The following is a 21,363-nucleotide window of genomic DNA, read 5'->3' as shown; positions in this document are numbered from 1 at the left end:
TTCTTTCTGGACAATCGTTTGATCCAAAATTACCCCTGCAATCTGTGAAACTTGTTTGTGCAACACTTAGAAAAAAGAACTGCATCTGTTAGCCAGGGCGGCTCATATCGCCGGCTTAAAAGAGGCCATGCTTTGCGAAATTTCCGGCTCATTCATAATAGAGTTTTAAATAACTTGAATTACTTATGATATCGACAGCGGCTTAGATAACCCGACACCATTAGCCATATATCATTAGGCCCCTTCATAAGCCGCCATCTTGAGTACTAAACTGAAATCTTTCTCCGGCTTAAATTTGAACCGGAAATTTTCCTTTGTCATAGGCTTCCATTTTCCACAATGCCGCCCAAGGCTCCCAAGGCGCCCATTACGTGCAACTGGGTGAGGTCCAACGTTACTGAAAGCACCTTAGATGACTTTGAAAAAACGGGTTACCTGCCTAAAAAGGAGGTCATGTCCTACCGTGCGCCTGACCTGTCCGAAGAGAGACCTCAACCAAAAGACGGAGAGGTTGTTATATTTGCTGACCACATGAGCCGGTGCTTTGCTCCTCCTGGCTCAAAATTCTTCAGAGATGTTCTGAACTTTTTCAATCTGCGACCTCAAGACATTGGACCCAATTCCGTGTCAAACATTTGTAACTTTCAAGTGTTCTGTGAGGTATACCTTGGAGAAGAACCCAGCCTGCTACTCTTTAGGGAGTTATTTTACCTGAACCGCCAGAATGAATGCGCCAACGGGCCTAGCTTGGAACTTGGTGGAATCTCAATTCAACGACGGAGGGATTGTCTCTTTCCTTATGCTGAGCCGCCAAGCCACCCAAAGGACTGGAACCAGACATGGTTCTACTGCCAGGATACTTCTCCGGCTGATGAGAACCCTCTGCCCGGCTTTCGCGCCCTACGTCTCGAGTCAAATCACCCCCTGCCAGACAAATTATCTCAAGCTGAGCGTCAACCACTTATCCCCACCATCAACAAAATCAAAGCTCTTATGGGAAATGGCCTTAACGGCGTTGATCTGGTCCGGGTCTGGATTGCCTGGCGGGTGATTCCTCTAAGCCGCCGCCCCGGCTTAATGTGTGATTACACGGGCCGGAAGGATTATCCTCTTCGACACAGCCCCAACGACTTACCTGAGGACGTCGTTGATGACATGACCAAGTCCCTTCTGAACGAGAGCTTAGCAGATTGCGGGAGAACAGGCTTAAGTCCCTTCTGCAAAGCTAACCCGGCTCCGGCGGTAAGCTACTGATCTGAGCACCTTACTTTCCATTTTAACAATTATCGTCTCAACTTCAAGAAACCTTTGTTGTATTTTTCAGGCTAATGATAAGTTCTGGAAGGTCAGGTATGACCATGAGGCTGCTAAAAAAGCCAGGAAGGCTAAAAAAGCCGCCAGGAGAGCCGCTCCCCGCAAAAAGGGGAGTAAGCCTAGCGCCTCAGACCTGCTTCAGCTGGATGACACCTCCGAGTCAGAGGTAGCCCTTGATTCTTATGCTCTTCTTTTGTTTTTTGTTTGTTTTTAACCACCTTATTGACACTGACTATCAGCAGGAGGATACCGGAGCGAGTAACCCGGTGATTGAAGAGGTAACTATACTTTCCTCCGACTCGGAGCCCTTGCCAAGGCTGGAAGTCCGAAGAGTAACCCGGAAAGTAAGATTTTCACATCCTTTAGCTTATCAAGATCCTCAATTTCTTTTGAAGCGACAGATTCATGAGAGCCGGAGGCAAACCCGGACCAACAAGGATGCGGACCTCTCCTCCGGCTTACCTGAAGCATCAAGGAAGCGCCGGACCGAGGTTATCTCCAACTTATATTCTTTTCATCCTTTGGCGGGCGTCACTCGTCAACCACTCAATTCTTCTGATTCAAACTATCAGGAAACTTCACCTTCCTCCGGTGACTCCATGCAATCTAACTTGCCGGCTTTCAAGACCGCACCCGGGTAATGATGATCAGCTTATTTTGTGCTTATCTTACTCATGTTTTTGCACTAACCTTTTGACTTTCAGTGCACAAGCAAAGCCCAGCAAGAGGGCAAAGAAAAATAAACCGGTCGAAAAGCCGGTCTTGACTGAACCCAACGCCTCTGCCTCTGAGCCGCCGTCTGCACCAACTCCAGAAACCACCACCGCCCCATCTGACGAGCAAGTTATGGAGGGTTCTGATAACCCGGAGATCCCCAGCCCGGCTCACCCAGATGACCCGGATGTGGTGATTACCCGGACCGAATTTGTTGAACCGGGAAGACCCACCGTGCTGGCTAAGTGCTCTGCTAAGGAGGAATTTCTGGAACGCCGTAGAGCCAGGCTAGACATTACTAACTATACCAATCTGAGCATTGGAGATATTGTCGCTGGTTATATTGGTCAAGTGCACAACAGCCAGGACCTAGAAATTGACATGGTGAAGCAGATACAGCAAAAATCTGAGGTACAACTCTCTTGCTTACTCCATAGTCATCCTTACCATGCTAGCCCCCAAGTCTATTACTTATGATAGAATATGTTGTAGACTTAATACCGGCTTACCTGGTTAAACAGCCTAGGTGAACCGGTCTTTTACCTTATGTTTTAATCAAGTAGTTGAGCAACTTTGCACATTAGCCCCCAAGTACCGAGCACCTTTGCCTGCAAAGTGCTCGGGACTTACTTTCATGAACCGGCACTGTAGATAGAGTCTTTCGGCATACATTAGTCCCCAAGTGCCAAGTGTCTTTGCTTGCAAAGTGCTTGGGACTTAATATTGCATTGTAATCACCTGAACTGTAACCCGGAATTTGTACAGGCCGCCTGTAAGAAATTTCAATCGGAAATCTCTGATTTGAAGAACCGGTTGAAGACCCAGGAAAGTGAAACCCACAAAGCCAACTCCAAATTTGAACTCAGTGTATCTGCACAAGAGAAACTGAAGAAAAAATTTGAAGCAGAAAGGAAAGCCTGGGCAGATGAAAAAGCTGCTTTGCTCAGCCGGGCCGAACAGGCGGAGGCCACTCTTACTGAGAGAACCGCCGAGCTGTCCGGCTTAAAACGCCATGTCTCTCAGATGGTCTCCGCAATCTTTGGTAAATTTCTAATCAGTTCACATCATTTAGTTCCCAGAAACATTTCAACTGCCAACAGCTCACTCGACTTTGTAACGCAGGTCCCAGGAGTTCCAACCTCAACCAGAGCATGCTGACCAAGCTGAAGGCGGTTTACACTTTGGTGGAGCAACTTTACACCGGGTCACAACGTGCTTTAGCCGTTGTGGCTCTGTCCAATGAAGTTCCCACTCACCTGGCAGATGTACTCAGGCGGCTTGCCGTACTTCCTCAGCGCTTCCAAGAGCTGAGACGGGCTTCTGCAAGAGCCGGAGCTATAGCTGCTCTGAGCCGGGCCAAGGCGTTTCTACCGGAGCTAGACCCGGCCGACATCGCTCTTGGATACCCCAGCCTGAAGGAAGACGGCACCCCCTTTGACCAGAAAGACTTCGCCGCCTGTGTGAAGAGCATGCGCCCGGTGGCCACCTTGATTGGGAATGACACAGACCTTACCAAGTATCAGCCGGGCTATGACGCGGAGAATCAGAGGATCCCAACCCCACGCTATGAAGCAGTCAGCCTAATCCCTCCGACGCGTAAGCATACCTTCGCCCCAGAAGTTGACCCGGCCGGGTTAATTGATGATGAGGCTCAATTTGAAGCCTTGAGTGGCATTGACTGGAAATCATCAACCTTCCAGGTCATGGAAACAGCCGGAGGAGCGGAGAGGGATGAGCCGGGAGCTTCAACCCAACAAGCACCTTGATTTCTCAGGCGGCTCATGGTTACGCCTTAAAACAATGACTCACCTTTTGGACTCGGGGAGCCCTGTAATAGAGTAGGACAAACACTTAATTTTGTCGTGCCATCGTGCACGTGTGCAGCTCTTAACTCTGTTGAAGCTGCTCTTTTATATTCCTCCGGGTTATGTTTGATTATCTACTTTCCTTAATCTTAAAGAGTTGTCTTTAATTGTCCTGCATAGAAATACAAATCACAAGTCTCTAGGCGGCTGCAAGCCTTCAGGTACACTTCCGGTTTATATAACCCAAATAATGAGGTTGAGAACTCAACTCCGGTTCACCAGCACCTATAATTCTTATTGTATGCTATCAACATTATTAATCAAAGTTAAGCCGATGGAATAAGAACCACCCTTGCCCACTTGTGATATTATCAAAAGAACTTGTTGCAAACCACAAGATCAAAACTTAGGGGCTTCTGATTCGAATACGACCAGAGAACCGTCCCAAAGGGGTTAAGCTAAGATTCGAATGCGATCATATAGCCCCCAGTGGCTTTGGCGTTGCCGATCAAGAGGGTACCGACAGCTATGTTCATTTTGGTTCGAATACGACCTATGTTTGAACAGGAAGCCCCCAAATGACCTTGAGAGTTGTTTAACGACGCTGATTCGAATACGATCCACGTCGGTTCCCAAAGGGGGTTGAGCTATGATTCAAATATGATCAAGAAAAACTCCCCAATGAGCTCGGCAATATGCCAATCAAGTGGGTATCGACAGCTATGTTCTCTTTGGTTCGAATACGACCTATGTTTGAACAGGAAGCCCCCAAGTGATCATATATTTAACGGCTAGATTCGAATACTGTCATAAGCCGGATCAATCTCCAAATGATCATATGATATCATAATGAAAATAACAATGCCACATTTACCTTTGGAGGGGAAAAAAGGGCAGAGGTCCTGCTTTATTATTCATCATAATATATACATGGCTATAGAAATATGTACATTATGAGAGCCAGTGGCTCAAGTGTAATAAGGCCGAAGCTGAGCTATGTTCCACGGCCGACGGGTCTCTTCCTCCGATTTACGTGAATCTTTGTGCTCCCGAACATCAATAAGGTAGTATGACCCATTGTGCAAGTTCTTGCTGACCACAAAGGGCCCTTCCCAAGGCGGGGATAACTTGTGTGCATCTGTTTGATCTTGGATGAGCCGGAGCACCAGATCACCTTCCTGAAAGACCCTGGACTTAACCCAGCGGCTGTGATAGCGGCGCAGGTCTTATTGGTAAACCACCGAGCGAGCTGCTGCCACATCACGCTGTTCGTCCAACAAGTCAAGAGCATCTTGACGCGCCTGCTCATTATCCGCCTCAACATAAGCCGCCACTCGAGGCGAGTCATGACGGATCTCACTAGGGAGGACCGCTTCCGCTCCATAAACCATGAAGAAAGGCATGTAACCCGTAGACCTGTTAGGAGTGGTATTGATGCTCCATAACACGGAGGGTAACTCCTCCACCCAACAACCCGGCGTCCGTTGCAAAGGGACCAAAAGCCGGGGCTTGATGCCCTTCAAGATCTCCTGATTGGCTCTCTCAGCCTGACCATTGGATTGAGGGTGAGCCACTGATGAAACATCGAGCCGAATATGCTCTCGTTGACAAAATTCCTCCATGGCGCCCTTAGACAAATTGGTGCCATTGTCAGTTATAATGCTGTGTGGAAAACCAAAGCGAAATATCACCCTTTTCATGAACTGAACTGCTGTGGTGCGTCACACTTACTAACTGGCTCTGCCTCAACCCACTTTGTGAACTTGTCGACCGCCACCAAGAGGTGGGTCTTCTTATCCTTGGACCTTTTAAAAGGCCCAACCATATCAAGCCCCCAGACCGCAAATGGCCAGGTGATTGGAATCATCCTCAACTCTTGAGCCGGTACATGAGCCCGTCGTGAGAACCTCTGACAACCGTCACATTTACTGACCAAGTCCTCTGCATCAGCATGAGCCGTCAGCCAATAAAACCCATGACGAAAAGCCTTGGCCACAAGGGATTTTGAGCCGGCATGATGGCCACAATCCCCCTCGTGGATCTCACGTAAAATTTCTTGACCTTCCTCAGGGGAAACACAACGCTGGAAAGTTCCAGTGACACTGCGACGATGCAGCTCGCCATTGATAATTATCATTGACTTAGACCGCCGGGTTATTTGTCTGGCCAAAGTTTCATCCTCAGGTAATTCTCCCCGGGTCATGTAAGCCAAGTATGGTATTGTCCAATCTGGGATAATGTGGAGAGCCGCCACCAACTGTGCTTCCAGGTCAGGAACAGCCAAGACTTCCTCTGTAGGCAACTTAACAGAAGGGTTATGCAAAATATCCAAGAAAGTATTAGGCGGCACCGGCTTTCGCTGAGAGCCTAGCCGGCTTAATGCATCAGCCGCCTCGTTCTTCCTGCGATCGATGTGCTCTACTTGGTAACCCTGAAAATGGCCAGCAATGGCATCAACTTCGTGGCGATAAGCCGCCATGAGGGGGTCCTTGGAATCCCACTTGCCTGACACTTGCTGGGCCACTAAATCTGAGTCGCCAAAGCACCTTACCCGGCTTAAGCTCATCTCCTTAGCCATCCGAAGACCATGGAGCAAGGCCTCGTACTCAGCTGCATTGTTAGTACAGGGAAACATCAACCGTAGCACATAGCAAAACTTGTCACCTCGAGGGGAAGCTAATACAACTCTAGCCCCCGAGCCCTCCAATTGCCTGGACCCGTCGAAGTGAATAGTCCAGTATGTATTATCAGGTTTCTCTTCAGGCACCTGCAGCTTTGTCCAATCGTTGATGAAATCCACCAATGCTTGAGATTTGATAGCAGTGTGCGGCACGTATTTTAGACCATGAGGCCCAAGTTCTATAGCCCACTTAGCAACCCTTCCGGTGGCTTCTCTATTTTGGATGATATCTCCTAGGGGGGCAGAACTGACCACAGTGATAGGGTGGCCCTGGAAATAATGCTTAAGCTTTCTGCTTGCCATGAACACACCATAAACAAGCTTCTGCCAATGTGGATACCACTGTTTGGACTCAATGAGTACTTCGCTGATGTAGTAAACCGGCCGCTGAACCGGATGTTCCTTACCCGCTTCCTTACGCTCCACCACCATAGCCACACTAACGGCTCGCGTGTTAGCGGCTATATACAACAATAAAGGCTCCTTGTCGACAGGAGCAACAAGGACTGGTGGATCAGCCAGCTGTCGTTTTAAATCCTCAAAAGCAGCATTAGCAGCATCATTCCAGACAAAGTTATCTGTCTTCTTCATCAGCTGATACAGCGGCATGGCCTTTTCACCCAACCGGCTTATAAACCGGCTCAACGCAGCGATGCGACCCGCCAGACGCTGGACGTTGTTTATGCACGCCGGCTTAGCCAGAGAGGTGATTGCCTTGATCTTTTCCGGGTTAGCTTCAATGCCTCTGTGAGAAACCAGAAAACCCAAGAGCTTGCCTGCAGGAACACCAAAAACACACTTGGCCAGGTTAAGCATCATCTTGTAGACCCGGAGATTATCAAAGGTCTCTCTCAGATCATCTATCAAGGTCTCCTTCTCCCTGGATTTAACCACGATATCATCCACATAGGCATGAACGTTGCGCCCAATCTGGTGATGAAGACAATTCTGCACGCAACGTTGGTAAGTCGCCTGTGCACTCTTGAGCCCAAAAGGCATAGACACATAACAGAAGGCTCCAAAGGGAGTGATGAACGCTGTCTTCTCCTGGTCCTTAACTGCCATTTTGATCTGATGGTATCCAGAGTAAGCATCCAAAAAGCTTAAACGCTCACAGCCCGCCGTAGCATCAATAATTTGATTAATACGGGGGAGAGCAAAGGATCAACCGGACAAGCTTTGTTTAAATCCGTATAGTCCACACACATCCGCCAGGTGCTGTTCTTCTTGAGCACGAGCACCGGGTTAGCTAACCATTCTGGATGAAAAACTTCAACAATGAACCCGGCCGCCAAGAGCCGGGCTACCTCCTCGCCAATGGCTTTCCGCCTCTCCTCATTAAACTGCCGGAGGAATTGCCTGACCGGCTTAAATTTCGGATCAATATTGAGAGTGTGCTCAGCGAGTTCTCTAGGTACACCCGGCATGTCGGAAGGTTTCCATGCAAAGATGTCCCTATTCTCACGGATGAACTCGATGAGCGCGCCTTCCTATTTCGGATCCAGATTGGCACTGATGCTGAACTGCTGAGATGAGTCACCTGGAACAAAGTCAACAAGTTTAGTCTCATCAGCTGACTTAAATTTCATTACCGGCTCATGCTCCGTGGTTGGCTTCTTCAAAGACGTCATATCCGTCGGGTCAACATTGTCCTTGTAAAACTTCAACTCCTCCGTTGCACAAACAGATTCAGCGTAAGCCGCGTCACCTTCCTCACACTCCAAGGCTATCTTTCGGCTGCCATGAACCGTAATGGTCCCATTGTGACCCGGCATCTTGAGCTGTAAATATACGTAACACGGTCGTGCCATGAACTTGGCGTAAGCCGGCCGCCCAAATAAAGCATGGTACGGACTTCTTATCTTAACCACCTCAAAGGTTAGTTTTTCCGCCCTGTAGTTGTACTCATCTCCAAAGGCTACTTCCAGCTCGATCTTTCCGACTGGATACGCCGACTTACCGGGCACCACCCCATGGAAAACAGTATTGGACTGGCTGAGGTTTTTATCAGTTAAACCCATACGACGGAAGGTCTCATAATAGAGGATGTTGATGCTGCTGCCTCCGTCCATGAGCACTTTAGTGAATTTATACCCCCCAACCTGAGGAGCCACCACCAATGCCAGGTGACCCGGATTATCCACCCGGGGAGGATGATCTTCCCTACTCCACACAATAGGCTGCTCAGACCATCTTAAATAGCGTGGAACCGCCGGCTCAACAGCATTCACAGCCCTTTTATGGAGCGTCTGCTCTCGCTTGCACAAACTGGTAGTAAACACATGATACTGCCCGCCATTGAGCTGCTTTGGATTGATCTGGTATCCCCCCTGCTGCTGCTGCTGATGACCCTGGCCGGACTGCTGATTAAAGCCCCCTTGAAAATTCTGAGAATTGGAATTTGAGCCGCCGCCCGGGCCATGAAAGCCGCCGGCGCCTGAGCCGCCGCCTGGCCCATTGTTGCCATTAAAAGCATTGGAATTTTTGAAGGCCTTCATGATTGCGCAGTCTTTCCATAGATGAGTAGCCGGCTTCTCCCTAGAGCCATGCCTTGGACAAGGTTCATTCAACAACTGCTCAAGTGTCGAGCCTGACCCCCCGGCTCGGGGAGGTGGTCTTCCCTTGCGACGGTGGTTGTTGCCCTGCGCATTGGCGTTGGCCACAAACTCCATACTGCCATTAGCCTTATGTTTGCTACCTCCCTGGCTCGCCGGGTTATGCTGAGGGCCCTTGCCATTGCCGTTCTTCTTTCCCTTCCCTGTCCTTTCATCATCCGACACGGGATCCTTGGTACTATCAGAGTCGGCGTACTTGACCAGAGCCGCCATCAGCGTACCCATATCATTGCAATCGCGCTTGAGCCGCCCGAGCTTCATCTTCAGGGGCGCAAAGCGACAATTTTGCTCCAACATTAAAACTGCAGAGCTGGCATCCATCTTATCAGACGAATGTATTATCTCTTTGACCCGGCGAACCCAATGGGTTGTGGACTCGCCCTCTTGCTGCTTGCAGTTAGTCAAATCCATAATTGACATAGATTGCCTACACGTATCCTTGAAGTTTTGGATGAACCAGGCTTTTAACTCTGCCCATGACGCGATAGAATTAGGCGGCAGTCCCTTCAACCAAGTGCGGGCAGTCCCATCCAACATCATGGTGAAGTATTTGGCCATTGCCGCTTCGCTGACCTCCAGCAACTCCATAGCCATCTCGTAGCTCTCGATCCATGCCCCGGGCTGTAAATCAGCCGTGTAATTAGGTACCTTCCTAGGTCCTTTGAAATCCTTGGGCAGACGTTCATTACGGAGAGCCGGCACCAGACAGGGGACACCTCCGGTCCTTGTAGGTATACCCGCTTCGATAGAAGCCGTTGGATAAACCGGGAGGGGCTGGTAAGCCGTCAACTGAGGCGCCTGCTCCGCCTCTTGCCGTGCTCTGTCTTGGTCTACCGTGTTAAAAGCTCCATTATGAACTGGGCCGTGGCCAGTAGGCAAGTCACGGCGTTGGACATTGCTTGAGCCGGTCGCTGAGACCATGTGTCTGCTATAACTCGGGCTCCGGCCTGGATGGGGGGTTGAATGAATCCTGTCCCGGCTATATGAATATGCCTCCTGTTGCGCCAGAGCCGTCTGAAGGAGTTCTCTGACCCGGTGGGTTTCGACCGCCGTTGGAGAGTCGCCCTCGATTGGGAGAGCCGCCAGTCGCGCCGCCGCGGCGACCATGTTTTCCAACGGGTTGGCATAATGACCCGGTGGTATCGGCACGTACTGAGGCGGGGTAGTGTTCACCTGGGGAGGCCCCATCACTTGGGGCTGAATTGGCGTTCCAGCCCCGGGCGCCGTGATGTCTGGCGGGTTACTAGGCCCTGCACCAGGCGTGTTGAAGAGGTTTCGAGGATCGTAAACCGGAGGGAGTCGAGATTGAGCCTTTTGATGCCTCCTTCTCATGATCTCATTGGACGTGTTTTGATCCATCGTGAGCCGGAAAGATTGCGCCTGAATCAGCTGAGTCTGGGCGTCGAGAGCCGCCCTCTCTGTAGCCATCCTGATCCCTTCTGCTGCTAGATCTTCCTTGGCTCTTGCGATGTCCAGCTTTAACTGTGCCACCTCCGCATCATGTTGAGCTTGATCCACTGGGGTGACCGTAGTGGTTAACAGGGCCGTCATCTTGTCTGTGAGATCCATCAGCACCTGAGCCGGCGAGTGCACAGGGCCTCCTGCCCCGGCGGCGGGGTTTTGAACAGGTTGTGCACCGGCCATAAAGATTCCAACCCGGCTCGGCGGCTCAAAGGGGTCCAGAATACTGTCGCCATCGGAACAACCCCTGAGCCTGCCATCTTGAAGTTGGTATAACGAATCGGTCTCCTCTGTGGATGACTCGCCGTCAGAGCGAGCGGCCGTCTCATCGCCAGATCCAGATCCTTCACAGAGTCCTCCATGGACGCATCCCACGAAAGCACGCTTCAAGGCAGGCAGAGTCCGGGCAGGTCGTGGACGCTGAGCCGTCTCGATGAGATCGGCGCAGAGGTCCGGCTCAGGGCCCGGCTCACCGATCTTGCCAATGAAGACATGGATTCCGCCGAAGGGGACCCGGTACCCGTACTCGATTGAGCCGGCGGCGGGGCCCCAGTTTGCATCGTCGATGTAGAGCTTGCCGCGACGACTCTTGGTCATCCGGCCCACAGCGTATCCCTTGAGCCCTTCGAAGCTGCCCTTCAAGAACTCAAATCCACCGTGCGTTGGCCCCACGGTGGGCGCCAACTGTCGTGGAATTGTCACGGCAGATGTCCTCGTGCAAGGACTTAGTCGTGGAGCCATCGCAGCTAGGAAGCTTAAAGGGGTTAGGCGGGACAAAGGACACGAGGATTATACTGGTTCGGCCCCTTACAGTGAAGGTAAAAGCCTACGTCCAGTTGAGGTTGTATTGCTTGGGGTTTCGACGACCAGGAGCTAAACCGCCCTGCCTGGTTATCGATTTGATCTTACTTGTCCCTGAACCGCCGCCGGGTCGTCCCTTTATATAGAGAGCTTGACGCCCAGCGGCTCTCAGAGTCCCAGCCGGCTCATAACAGTGTCCGGCTCGGACTCTTAACTATCCTTGCCTTACACTACAAGTCTTGCCATGACGGCGGTTTATCACTACGGGCCTTAAGCCACCTCCGGGTCTTAAGCCCATTACTGAACCGCCATCCTCGAGCTTGGTACTGGGCTTCACGTGATGATCATTATGACGTAACCCAGCCCCTCCTGGGCGGGTGACTCTAATGGTTATATCCTCAACATGGTTCAAAATTACTTAGCCTTGAAGACCACTTTATCTCCACCAAACCTAATTTCGCATTTGGCTTCACACCCTTGATGGGGTCAAACCAACGGCATTTGAAGAGTACCATCTCAATTTTTCTACCAGCTGTGAAGGATACTTTGATAATTTCCTCAATGACACCATAGTACTCAAGTTGTTCAGTCTTTGAGATGAAGGATGACAAACAAACCCCTGTGTTCACCGTTTTCAACCTTCTACGTTTTTTCTCAGATATCTCTGATCTAAAGCGAAAGCCATTCACATCATAGGAGCTATAGGAATAGGCTCTAGAGCTGCATCCATTAGCTAAATTCCACAAGTCCTCATCAGAATTGGGATCTTCTTTGCACTACAATGAAATGAAAAGAAAAACTCGGATTATGAAACATAGTAGTAGTTGAATGGAGAGGATATAATGCTAATTAAAATGTGCTTACAGCAATCTCGAACCATTCCACAAATTCGGATGCCATCATTTCATCAAGGCCCTCCGATGTCAAGTTTGGATGACTTGCATATTTTTCATCTTCAAATGTTCTGCAAATCCGCGTATGATTATAAACATCTTGCACACTTCAATTCTAAAATTACAAAGTATTCATCACTTACTCACGAAATCTATCAACAGCAGAGCAGTTAGTCAAAATGTACAACCTTGCTGCATTCAACTCTTCACGCGATAGTTCTCGGGCAATAGGCCTCCCATGTAGGTTTCCTACATGCTCAAACACATCTAAGGTGCAACCATCATTCTGCACGCGTGTTCCTCCATTATTATATCGAGGATTCTTCTTCCATATAGTGCGAACATGATCACTAAAGTAAAGAGAAACACAATTCGTGATCTCCTGCACAATACAAGCTTCAACGATTGAACCCTCCACTCTTGCCTTGTTTCACACTTTTAAACGAAGATAGTGCATTGCCCTATAACAAAATATTAGAAGTTTCAGCAATAAATGACATAAATATATCAAAACATAATGTATAGATCAATGTTATATAGTCTAACATACCTCTCAAAAACATACATCCAACGATATGCCACAGGGCCGCCAACCCTTGCCTCATATGGAAGATGCACTATCAGGTGTTGCATTACATTGAAGAAGCCTGGTGGGAACATTTTCTCAAGCTTGCATAATAGAACAGGAACCTCCTCCTCAAGTCCACGCATCCGTTTTGGAGCAATTTCTTTGGCACACAATTGCCGATAAAAAAAACTTAACTCTGCTATGACCTTCCATTCAGGTTCTGGGATGAAGCCTCGTAGGGCAACTGGCAGGAGGCGCTCCATGATGATGTGCTGGTCATGGCTTTTCAGCCCAATGAATTTGTTTTTACTCAAGTTGACAGTTTTACTCAAATTAGCAGCAAACCCATCAGAAAACTTCACTTCTTTAAACCACTTAAGGATGGTCATTCTATCTTCCTTGCTGACACAATATTTTGCTCTAGGTTTCTTCCACACACCCCTTGAATTCTTGTTCAGGTGTAGCTTTGGTCGATCACAATATAAATCAACATCCTGGCGTGCTTTGTTGTTATCCTTAGTTTTCTCAGGAATATCAAGGCATGTGTTTAGTAAAGCCTCAGATACATTTTTCTCATTGTGCATTACATCAATGTTATGGCGAAGCAGCAACTTCCGAAAATACTCTAGCTGCCACAAACCACTTATAGCTATCAATTGTGCTCCTTCCCAAACCCCTCAAATTTACTCTTGCCAGTTTCATCATGGACAAGACTTTGGAGTTCTTCATACACCTCTTCTCCGGACAAGTGCTTTGGTGGAGGATCTAAAACTGTTTTTTTCTTGCGAAAACATTTCACACTCCTACGAAATGCATGGTCAGTGGGAAGGAATCTCCTATGGCAGTCAAACCAGCATGGCTTTCTCCCATTCTTCAATGAGAATGTCTTTATGTCAGATCCACATATAGGGCAAGCAAGCTTTCCATGAGTGCTCCAGCATGCTACAATCCATAAGCTGGAAAGTCATGAATAGTCGAAAGCAAAGCTGCCTTTAAGGTGAAATTTTGCTTTCGATAACTATCATAAGTTTCTACACCATTTCTCCACAAATCATCAAGTTCGTCAACTAGAGGCTGCATAAAAACGTTTAGGTTCTTTCCTGGATGATCTGGACCGGGAATAACTAGTGCAAGGATCAGGTTACTCTGCTTCATGCACATTTCCGGTGGAAGATTATAAGGCACAACAAATACTGGCCAACATGTAACACCCCAAAAAAATTATTTGGTTTTATCAAATTCTTTATTTGATTTGAAGGAGGTGGTCTAAATTTTTTTCTAAAGGACTCTCCTTCTCAAAATTTTCTTTTATGACAAGTATTTTCTTTGGGTTCATCCAAAACTTGATCTTTGGTCTTGAGGGTTTTTCATCTTGTGTTGACTCAACACAAATGTTTTTCTTTGGGAAAGTTTTTGAAATCTTTTCTTTTAAAAATAACCCTATGGCTTATGGAGTGATCCTTCCCCTTTCAAAAATTATCTCTTGCCATGACCTAAGTTGAAATCTCCCTCCCAAAAGCCATCTTCCCACTTTGTGTCAAGTCAAGCTTCAAATCCAGCAAGTTAAACTTCCCCTTGGATTTATTTCCATTTATTTTGAATCAAAAATCTTTTGTCTTCTATTTTGGCCCTTAGAGATTTGCAAAGGAACCACTAGATTTCCTTTGGGTTTTGATTCCAAACAAGTTTCCCTGGCTAGTCCTTAGAACCCTCAACCAAGATCCATGAAGATCCACTAGTCCACAGTTCAAAATTTTCAAAATATGCTTGCTGCAAGTTTGGACCATATTTGCCAATTTTGGTGAAATTCATTTGTATTCTTCTCCTAAAAATCTGAGAAAAATCAGGCAGCCTCTAGATGCATCAAGAGGTCACCTCACCAAGTCCCAGCTCCAGAAAAAATTTCCTCATGCCCAAAACCTTTCGTCGAACAGCTGGCGTGCACTGTTACTGTCAAGTTCAGAGTTTCAGAGAACAGTTTCAGTCGTCAGTGTCGTTTTCTTCAGAACCTCTCGTCGATCTCGCCAGTAACTGCAGTGGCGCCTTGCTCCTTGTTCCTCCTTCTTATCCACCGCGCCGCACGGTCGCCTGGACGGTTGCGGGCGTCGGCGGCGAGCTGGCAGAGGTGCATCGCCCCGTGAGCGGTGGCAGCAGCACTTGCCGCGGCTGCCAAAGAGGCGCAGCGAGGGACGGCGCTGTCCAGCTTCGCCCAAGCCACCAGAAGCCTCCGCGTGGCCGTCCCCGTCCCTGTGCGTGCTGCAGAGCCATCGTCGTGGCCTGGACAGCACAGAGCACGCTCTCTGCCGCCGGCGTGCCCGTGAGGCCGTTCCGTCGAGAGCTTGGAGTATCACCCATACCATACCAAGTTTAGCCCTTGAACGGAACCAGTGGACCATCACGTTGATGCCCAATCACCTAAACCTCCATCCCGACCACTGCCTCGCCGTAATCGCCCGCCAGAGTTATCCGTTCACGGCAACTGCCTCGGGCCGGCTATAAATAGCGACCCCGAGCTCGCCTTCGACCAAGCACCATCACTCCACATCACCAGAACCACGCTCAGCCACTGGGGAGACCTCGGGGAGGTCTTCTTCCCCGACTCCGGCCGCCCCGACCCGCTTCGGGATCCGGCAAGATTGGCTAAAGTGCGTGCACCCCCGCCTCTCAAACCATGCCAGTAGCCTTCTAGTGCATCCACTTCTCTAACTCGCGCCCTAATTTGAAGGTTGCAGCTCCCGTCGGAGAGTATCATCCTCGCCCGAACCGCCGTCCGCCGGAGTTAAGGCCACCGTCGACGTGGTGCTCGCCGACGGCCAAGTCCAGCACCCACCGACGCGGAAAGACACAGTGAACCTGTAGGTACCCTCCGATCCCCCTACCTCGCCGTGGATCAACGCCAGCGACCACCGCGAGCCTCGGCACCGGCGAGCTCTGTTCGAAGTTTGAACCTGACGGGTGGGACCCCCCCCCCCCCCCCGTCAGCCTCTCTCTCTCTTATTCGAACTGTTTTCTAAAAGCGCCGTCGGGCAAAGTGCGTTTGCCTTCTGGGCTGGCATATTCCTAACCGAAACGTTTTCTGTTTTTTCAAACTAGCCCCTGGGTCTTTTCTGTTTCATCACAGAATAGTCCTTGGACTAAAACTCTTATATCTTTTAAACAAAAGATACTTTTTGGTTGATTCTTTTTCTGTCAGATTTATATTTTTGTCTAGTTTTTTATAGTATTTATTTGAAAAAAATGGAATAATTTTTACACACACACGGTATTTACGTTAGTATGCGGTTTCTTTATACCGTAGATACCGGAGGAGGTGACGGAACCGCGAACTTCGCCGAGCTAGACTCCGACTACTCTGAACCAGGCAAGCATGTTTGAACCTTTGATATGACAAGTGTTTTGCATGTTTGCTTGAACAGTAGTGCATGGCATGTTTACATGAGCATTAATGAGTGTTATATTGCATGCAAGGCAAATACCAGTATGCTTCGAAACTTGATGCGATCTTTTGATGGGAGATAACCTGAGCATGTGGTGACATGAAAGGTGGTAAGATGGTATTGTTGAAGCATGCCAGTCTTATGTCAACCGTCAAACTCCGACATTAACGTGGACCGAGCCACGTTACCGTTCATTCCCTTTTCGTGCTGCCACATGTTTTCTGCAAAGAATACGATTTAGTAAGTTGCAAACCTCTTTCCTTGTACACACCAAATAGAGGGGCCGTGATGAGGGTTCCATGGCCCTGGATTAAAGCCAGTCATCTGGTCAGGGGGCATGGGTGTTTCCGGTTGGGACCGAGAGGGGGGCACCCCTTAGAGCACGCGATATAAATTTGATCCCATGCTACGCGAGGTTGTAGCCTCCCCGTCTCAAGGTTTTTCTTAAACGTTGCCTATGGTGATGCCTGGCAGCGGAATGTGGAATGGGTGTGTACTGGTTAGATGTGTTTCTCCTAAAACACCGTAAACGGAACTAGTCCCTTGTGACTACTGAAATCCGTTGGCTGTGGTTAAAAGTACAAAACTCTGCAGAGTCAAAACCTTCCGAGTAATCGTGTCCATGGTCAAGGACCTTGGTAAACATATCCATATCAGTCTCAGCGTCAGTCTCTGAGTCAGTCTCAGTAAAAATCCCCGGTGAACAAACATGAGTGGTAAACCAGGTTGAATGTGGATGGACTAACCATTTTATTATTACGTACCTGAGCATTTCCTTGAGATGAATTAAATTTATGAGCTACTTGAATTCGTATAATGAAATATAATCCCTTTATGTGATGTCGCTCAGACGTTCGACTGTGGCACTCTTGTCATTTACTATTGATATAAGCCCTTTATGCGATGTCGCTCAGACGTCCGACTGTGGCACTCTTGTTATTTACTTTCGATATAAGCCCTTTATGTGATGTCGCTCAGACGTCCGACTGTGGCACTCTTGTTATTTACTTTCGATATAAGCCCTTTATGTGATGTCGCTCAGACGTCCGATTGAGGCACTCTCGTTATTTACTTTTGATATAAGCCCTTTATGCGATGTCGCTCAGACGTCCGACTGTGGCACTCTTGTCATTTACTATTGATATAAGCCCTTTATGCGATGTCGCTCAGACGTCCGACTGTGGCACTCTTGTTATTTACTTTCGATATAAGCCCTTTATGTGATGTCGCTCAGACGTCCGACTGTGGCACTCTTGTTATTTACTTTTGATATAAGCCCTTTATGTGATGTCGCACAGACGTCCGACTGAGGCACTCTCGTTATTTACTTTTGATATAAGCCCTTTATGTGATGTCGCTCAGACGTCCGACTGTGGCACGCACTGTCATTTACATTCCAATATAAGCCCTTTATGTTGTGTCGCCTGACGCCCGACTGCGGCATTGTTAATTTTATTTTTACCCTTTTCGAGGCGTCGCTTTAGACACTCGATCGGTCTTCAGTTATTTCATTGGGATTTCGGGAGGACTACCGCCCGACTTCCTTTTTATTTACCATGCAGTGCAATTTTATTATCTGAGTGCGCATTACAAATCTGCTCATGTGCACCATGTTTGCATTTGTTATATCTTATGTCCAAACTGTCTTCCGAGTACTTTCATAGTACTCACCTGGCTTGTTGATTTGGCCAGATGTTGACGAAGGCGATCTTATGGATGAAGAGTTCGATAGCGAGTCCGACGCCTAGAGGAGTCCCAGTCAGTCCCGTGCGATCCTGGAATTTGGCCACTTGTATTATATACGCTTCCGCTACCCAGAATAAAAGTCTTCGAGCCTCACTCCGGCGCTCGATGAGTTGTAAGGTTTAGGATTCATGTCACCCTCTTCACTGTGACATATCCACCACCACTTTTATTACGAGTCAGTGGTTATGCCACCATACCCCTTGTGTCATATCCGCCTTTATGTATAATATCGGCGTGCTTGTAATAAATTGTTGAGCAGCCTCCGCTCAACCTTGTATTATATTTAGTACTTCTGGATTTCTGTATCAACGATTTGTCCACCAGTAAGAAGGATTCTTCTCTACTGGTCCGATAAAAAGGTCGGTTTCTCAATAAATGTTTTATTGGAAAACCGGTCGTGACACAACATGAGTAGGAGGCTGCTTTAATACCAAAAGGTGTGAAGCCGTCAGTCGCTAGACACAGCCTTATATTCCTTACTTCCTCAGCAAAATTTTTAAATTCCTTATTAAATTCCTTCCAAGCTTCACCATGAGAAGGGTGAACCATTACTTCATCATTGTTATGAGGCCTTGCGTGATAGTCCATGTGCTTGGCAGTGCCTTGTGACATGTACAACCGTTGTAGCCTAGGAGTAATTGGGAGATAGCGCAGAACTTTTCTTGGTATCTTCGTAGATTTATTTCCTGCGGTTGTTTCCTCATATCTAGGTTCTTTGCAGATAGTGCATTTTTCTTTATTTTCATTCTCTTTATAATAAAGCATACAATTATTGGGGCGTGCATGAATTTTGACGTAAGGCATTGCTAGACTATGCACAAGCTTCTTGGACCTATGGAAGTTTGCTGGGAGATCTTTTGCAGCATCGTCCCCAACAATGTCATGTATAAGAGTCATCATCTCATTGTAACAAGCTTCTGATAGATTATGTTGTGTTTTAATAGTCATTAGCCTTCCTACAATGGATAGACGTGATTGTGTGGTCTTCTCATGCAAACGTTTGTCGGCTTCCATCAACATTTCATAGAATTTTTTGGCAGCTTTTGTTGGCTCATCACCTTTAGAAACTCCTTCAGCAACAATTGCATCAACTAGCATGTCATTCATTCTATCTCCATCCCCCACGTTATCATGCTCTACATTTTCAGGTGCATCAGACTCCCCGTGGCTAGTCCATCTCTCATATCCTAACATGAACCCATTGTTGCACAAGTGTGTGGTCATGACATCCCTTGTGCACTTATGACCGCAAAAGCACTTGCTGCAAGGACAATGGGATTTCCCGTCTACAGCAGCATCGGGCAATGAGAATGCATGATCTAGAAAATTATCTACTCCATGTTGCCAAGCATCACTGGTCAACTTCCCTCGTCTCTCTTTGTACATCCAACTACGGTCGACATCAACATTGCTACAAAAATGTAGAATGGAAGTAGGAGGTATAGTATAAGCATTGGATTTAATCATGAACGTAAAGTGTGATATATATTAATTATATAGTAACAATGAGAACATCAATCAAACAATTCTATATTTGGCCTACATTGGCCATAACTAACAAGATGGTCACTAGGAGCTCTATCCAAACAAGCTAACTAATGTGCAAGTTTATTAATACCTATTTCAACTTTCTGAACCAGAAACTGAGGGAACTATTCAGGTTATTCATGGCCATCAGAAGAACATACTAGTTGGGCATAAGTTGCTACTGTAGTAAACACATAAAACATAACCTTTTTGTGAGCATACCAGCTGAATCCTAGATTTAAGGTTCTACAAATATTCTCTCCGTTTCTTACATAATTAGTTCCCGGCTAACATGGTTTAGAAAGAAAAGAAAGAAAACAAGTTCAACTTGTACAACAAGAAAAATTGCCAAACTAAAATTATGAACCGCCAACAGACCGATACTGATGGTTCGTGCAGAAAAGAAATTGCAACGTACAAATAATGGACAATCAGCACAATCACGCAAGACAGAAAAGAAGAAAAGTACTCAAGGGGGTGTGACAGAGACGAGGAGAGAGGGGAATGGGGAGGGAGAAGAGAATGATACCGTGGCGCCCCACTGTGATCGTTGCGTGCCGATTGATCGGCCATCGTAAAGGAAGCAGAGGAACTCCTGACTAGTCGGAGTGGAAGCAGAGGGACGTCGGGCACCCCTCGAGCTAGATTGGTTTGGAGAACGAGGATGTGTTTGTTTTCAAAGAGGACCAGGAGACTATGGCGGTTAGTTTAGGACCTGATTTGGTGCGTGGTGCGCCGGCGCGCGAGAATTTTTTGGTGGCCGCACCAAAAAATCAGCGCCAGATCGCCAAATAATTCGGTAACAGGAGTCCACGGCTGCGAGGCGGGCACTAACCACTACGCGAGAAACATGAAAAAAAATAGATAACCACGAGGCCTCCTCAACGGATTGAATGGACTCAATTATATTATCCCACGAAAACCACGGTACATGTCATGGTTCGAGTAGCAATAGAACATGAGCATATCTCATTATCTCTAGATCACAAATCGTGTCAATGTTGGAACAAATTGTCTCTGGTGTACATGTTGATTAACTAATTGACCAAACAACTCAGTCTCCACATTTATTTGTGTCAAAATTTCCTCAATTTCAGTTTCAAAAAAAAAAATCCCAAATTCCCTACTGTACTGTACTGTACTGACCTGAAGAGATTGGGCGTGGTTAGGTCGTGGCCCGCCCAGACGGTGTCGAAGAAGTCGCCGTGCTTGCAGGAGGCAGGGTCGAACTGGACGCGGCGGCGAGGTAGCTCTGGGGCCGCCGGTCCTCGTCCGTCTTCTCCGCCAGTGCGGGCTCTCCCCACCCAACCCCCGCTTCCCCATCCAGCTCATGGCGACACGGGAACCTGCTGCTGCTGCCTGCCGCTTGACTTTGGGGTCAAATCTGAGACGAGAGTGGAGGACGGTGGCAAGTCAGGTGACACATCTAGGCGGCGACCGGCGTTGAGAGAGAGGTGAATGTGAGCCGCAGGACTGAGGGGATATAAGCGGCGGGGCTGGTCAACGGTGCTTTGAGAAGGTCTGTATAGATAATATCTGAGGAGGCATATGTCACAACTTGTCTGATGTCCACCTGGTATAGCACGCTAGGCTAGCCTATTTGGTCTTGAGTTCGAACCATGCGGTGCACTTAACTTTTGCACACGCATTATTCATTAATTATTATAGTACGTATGAAATCATATAGGAGTACAATAACTTTTAAATTTTATTTTTTGGGCCATTTGTTTTTTAAATCCTATTTTTATTCTTAGATTTTCACAGTTAGTTTGGCACATACATGATTCCTTTTTTTTGACATG

The 21,363-nt window shown here is 47.8% G+C and overlaps 1 protein-coding gene across 1 annotated transcript; it reads right to left on the bottom strand.

Moving 5' to 3' along the window:
• Positions 1-11,788: 11,788 nt before the first annotated feature.
• Positions 11,789-20,876, bottom strand: LOC109761236 (uncharacterized). The gene is made up of 5 exons (XM_073502068.1): positions 20,708-20,876; positions 18,466-19,445; positions 12,472-12,532; positions 12,255-12,354; positions 11,789-12,166 (listed from the first exon to the last, which is right to left on the bottom strand). The coding sequence occupies exons 2-5, from the start codon at positions 19,418-19,420 to the stop codon at positions 11,789-11,791; spliced, it is 1,494 nt and encodes a 497-aa protein (XP_073358169.1). The 5' UTR covers positions 19,421-19,445; positions 20,708-20,876.
• Between the last annotated feature and the right edge of the window lie 487 nt (positions 20,877-21,363).

The sequence above is a fragment of the Aegilops tauschii genome, chromosome 6, assembly GCF_002575655.3.
Source record: "Aegilops tauschii subsp. strangulata cultivar AL8/78 chromosome 6, Aet v6.0, whole genome shotgun sequence".
Classification (NCBI taxonomy): domain Eukaryota; kingdom Viridiplantae; phylum Streptophyta; class Magnoliopsida; order Poales; family Poaceae; genus Aegilops; species Aegilops tauschii.
Note: the sequence above shows the minus strand (reverse complement) of the source record. Positions and strands in the feature narration are given on the sequence as shown.

Coding starts and splice junctions, on each gene's coding strand:
- LOC109761236 (XM_073502068.1), bottom strand. CDS start 19,420: ATGTACAAAGAGAGACGAGGGAAGTTGACCAGTGATGCTTGGCAACAT. Junction 12,533..18,465: donor TGACGGCTTCACACCTTTTG/GTATTAAAGCAG, acceptor TTGAGCATGTAG/GAAACCTACATGGGAGGCCT. Junction 12,355..12,471: donor GAAGAGTTGAATGCAGCAAG/GTTGTACATTTT, acceptor GCGGATTTGCAG/AACATTTGAAGATGAAAAAT.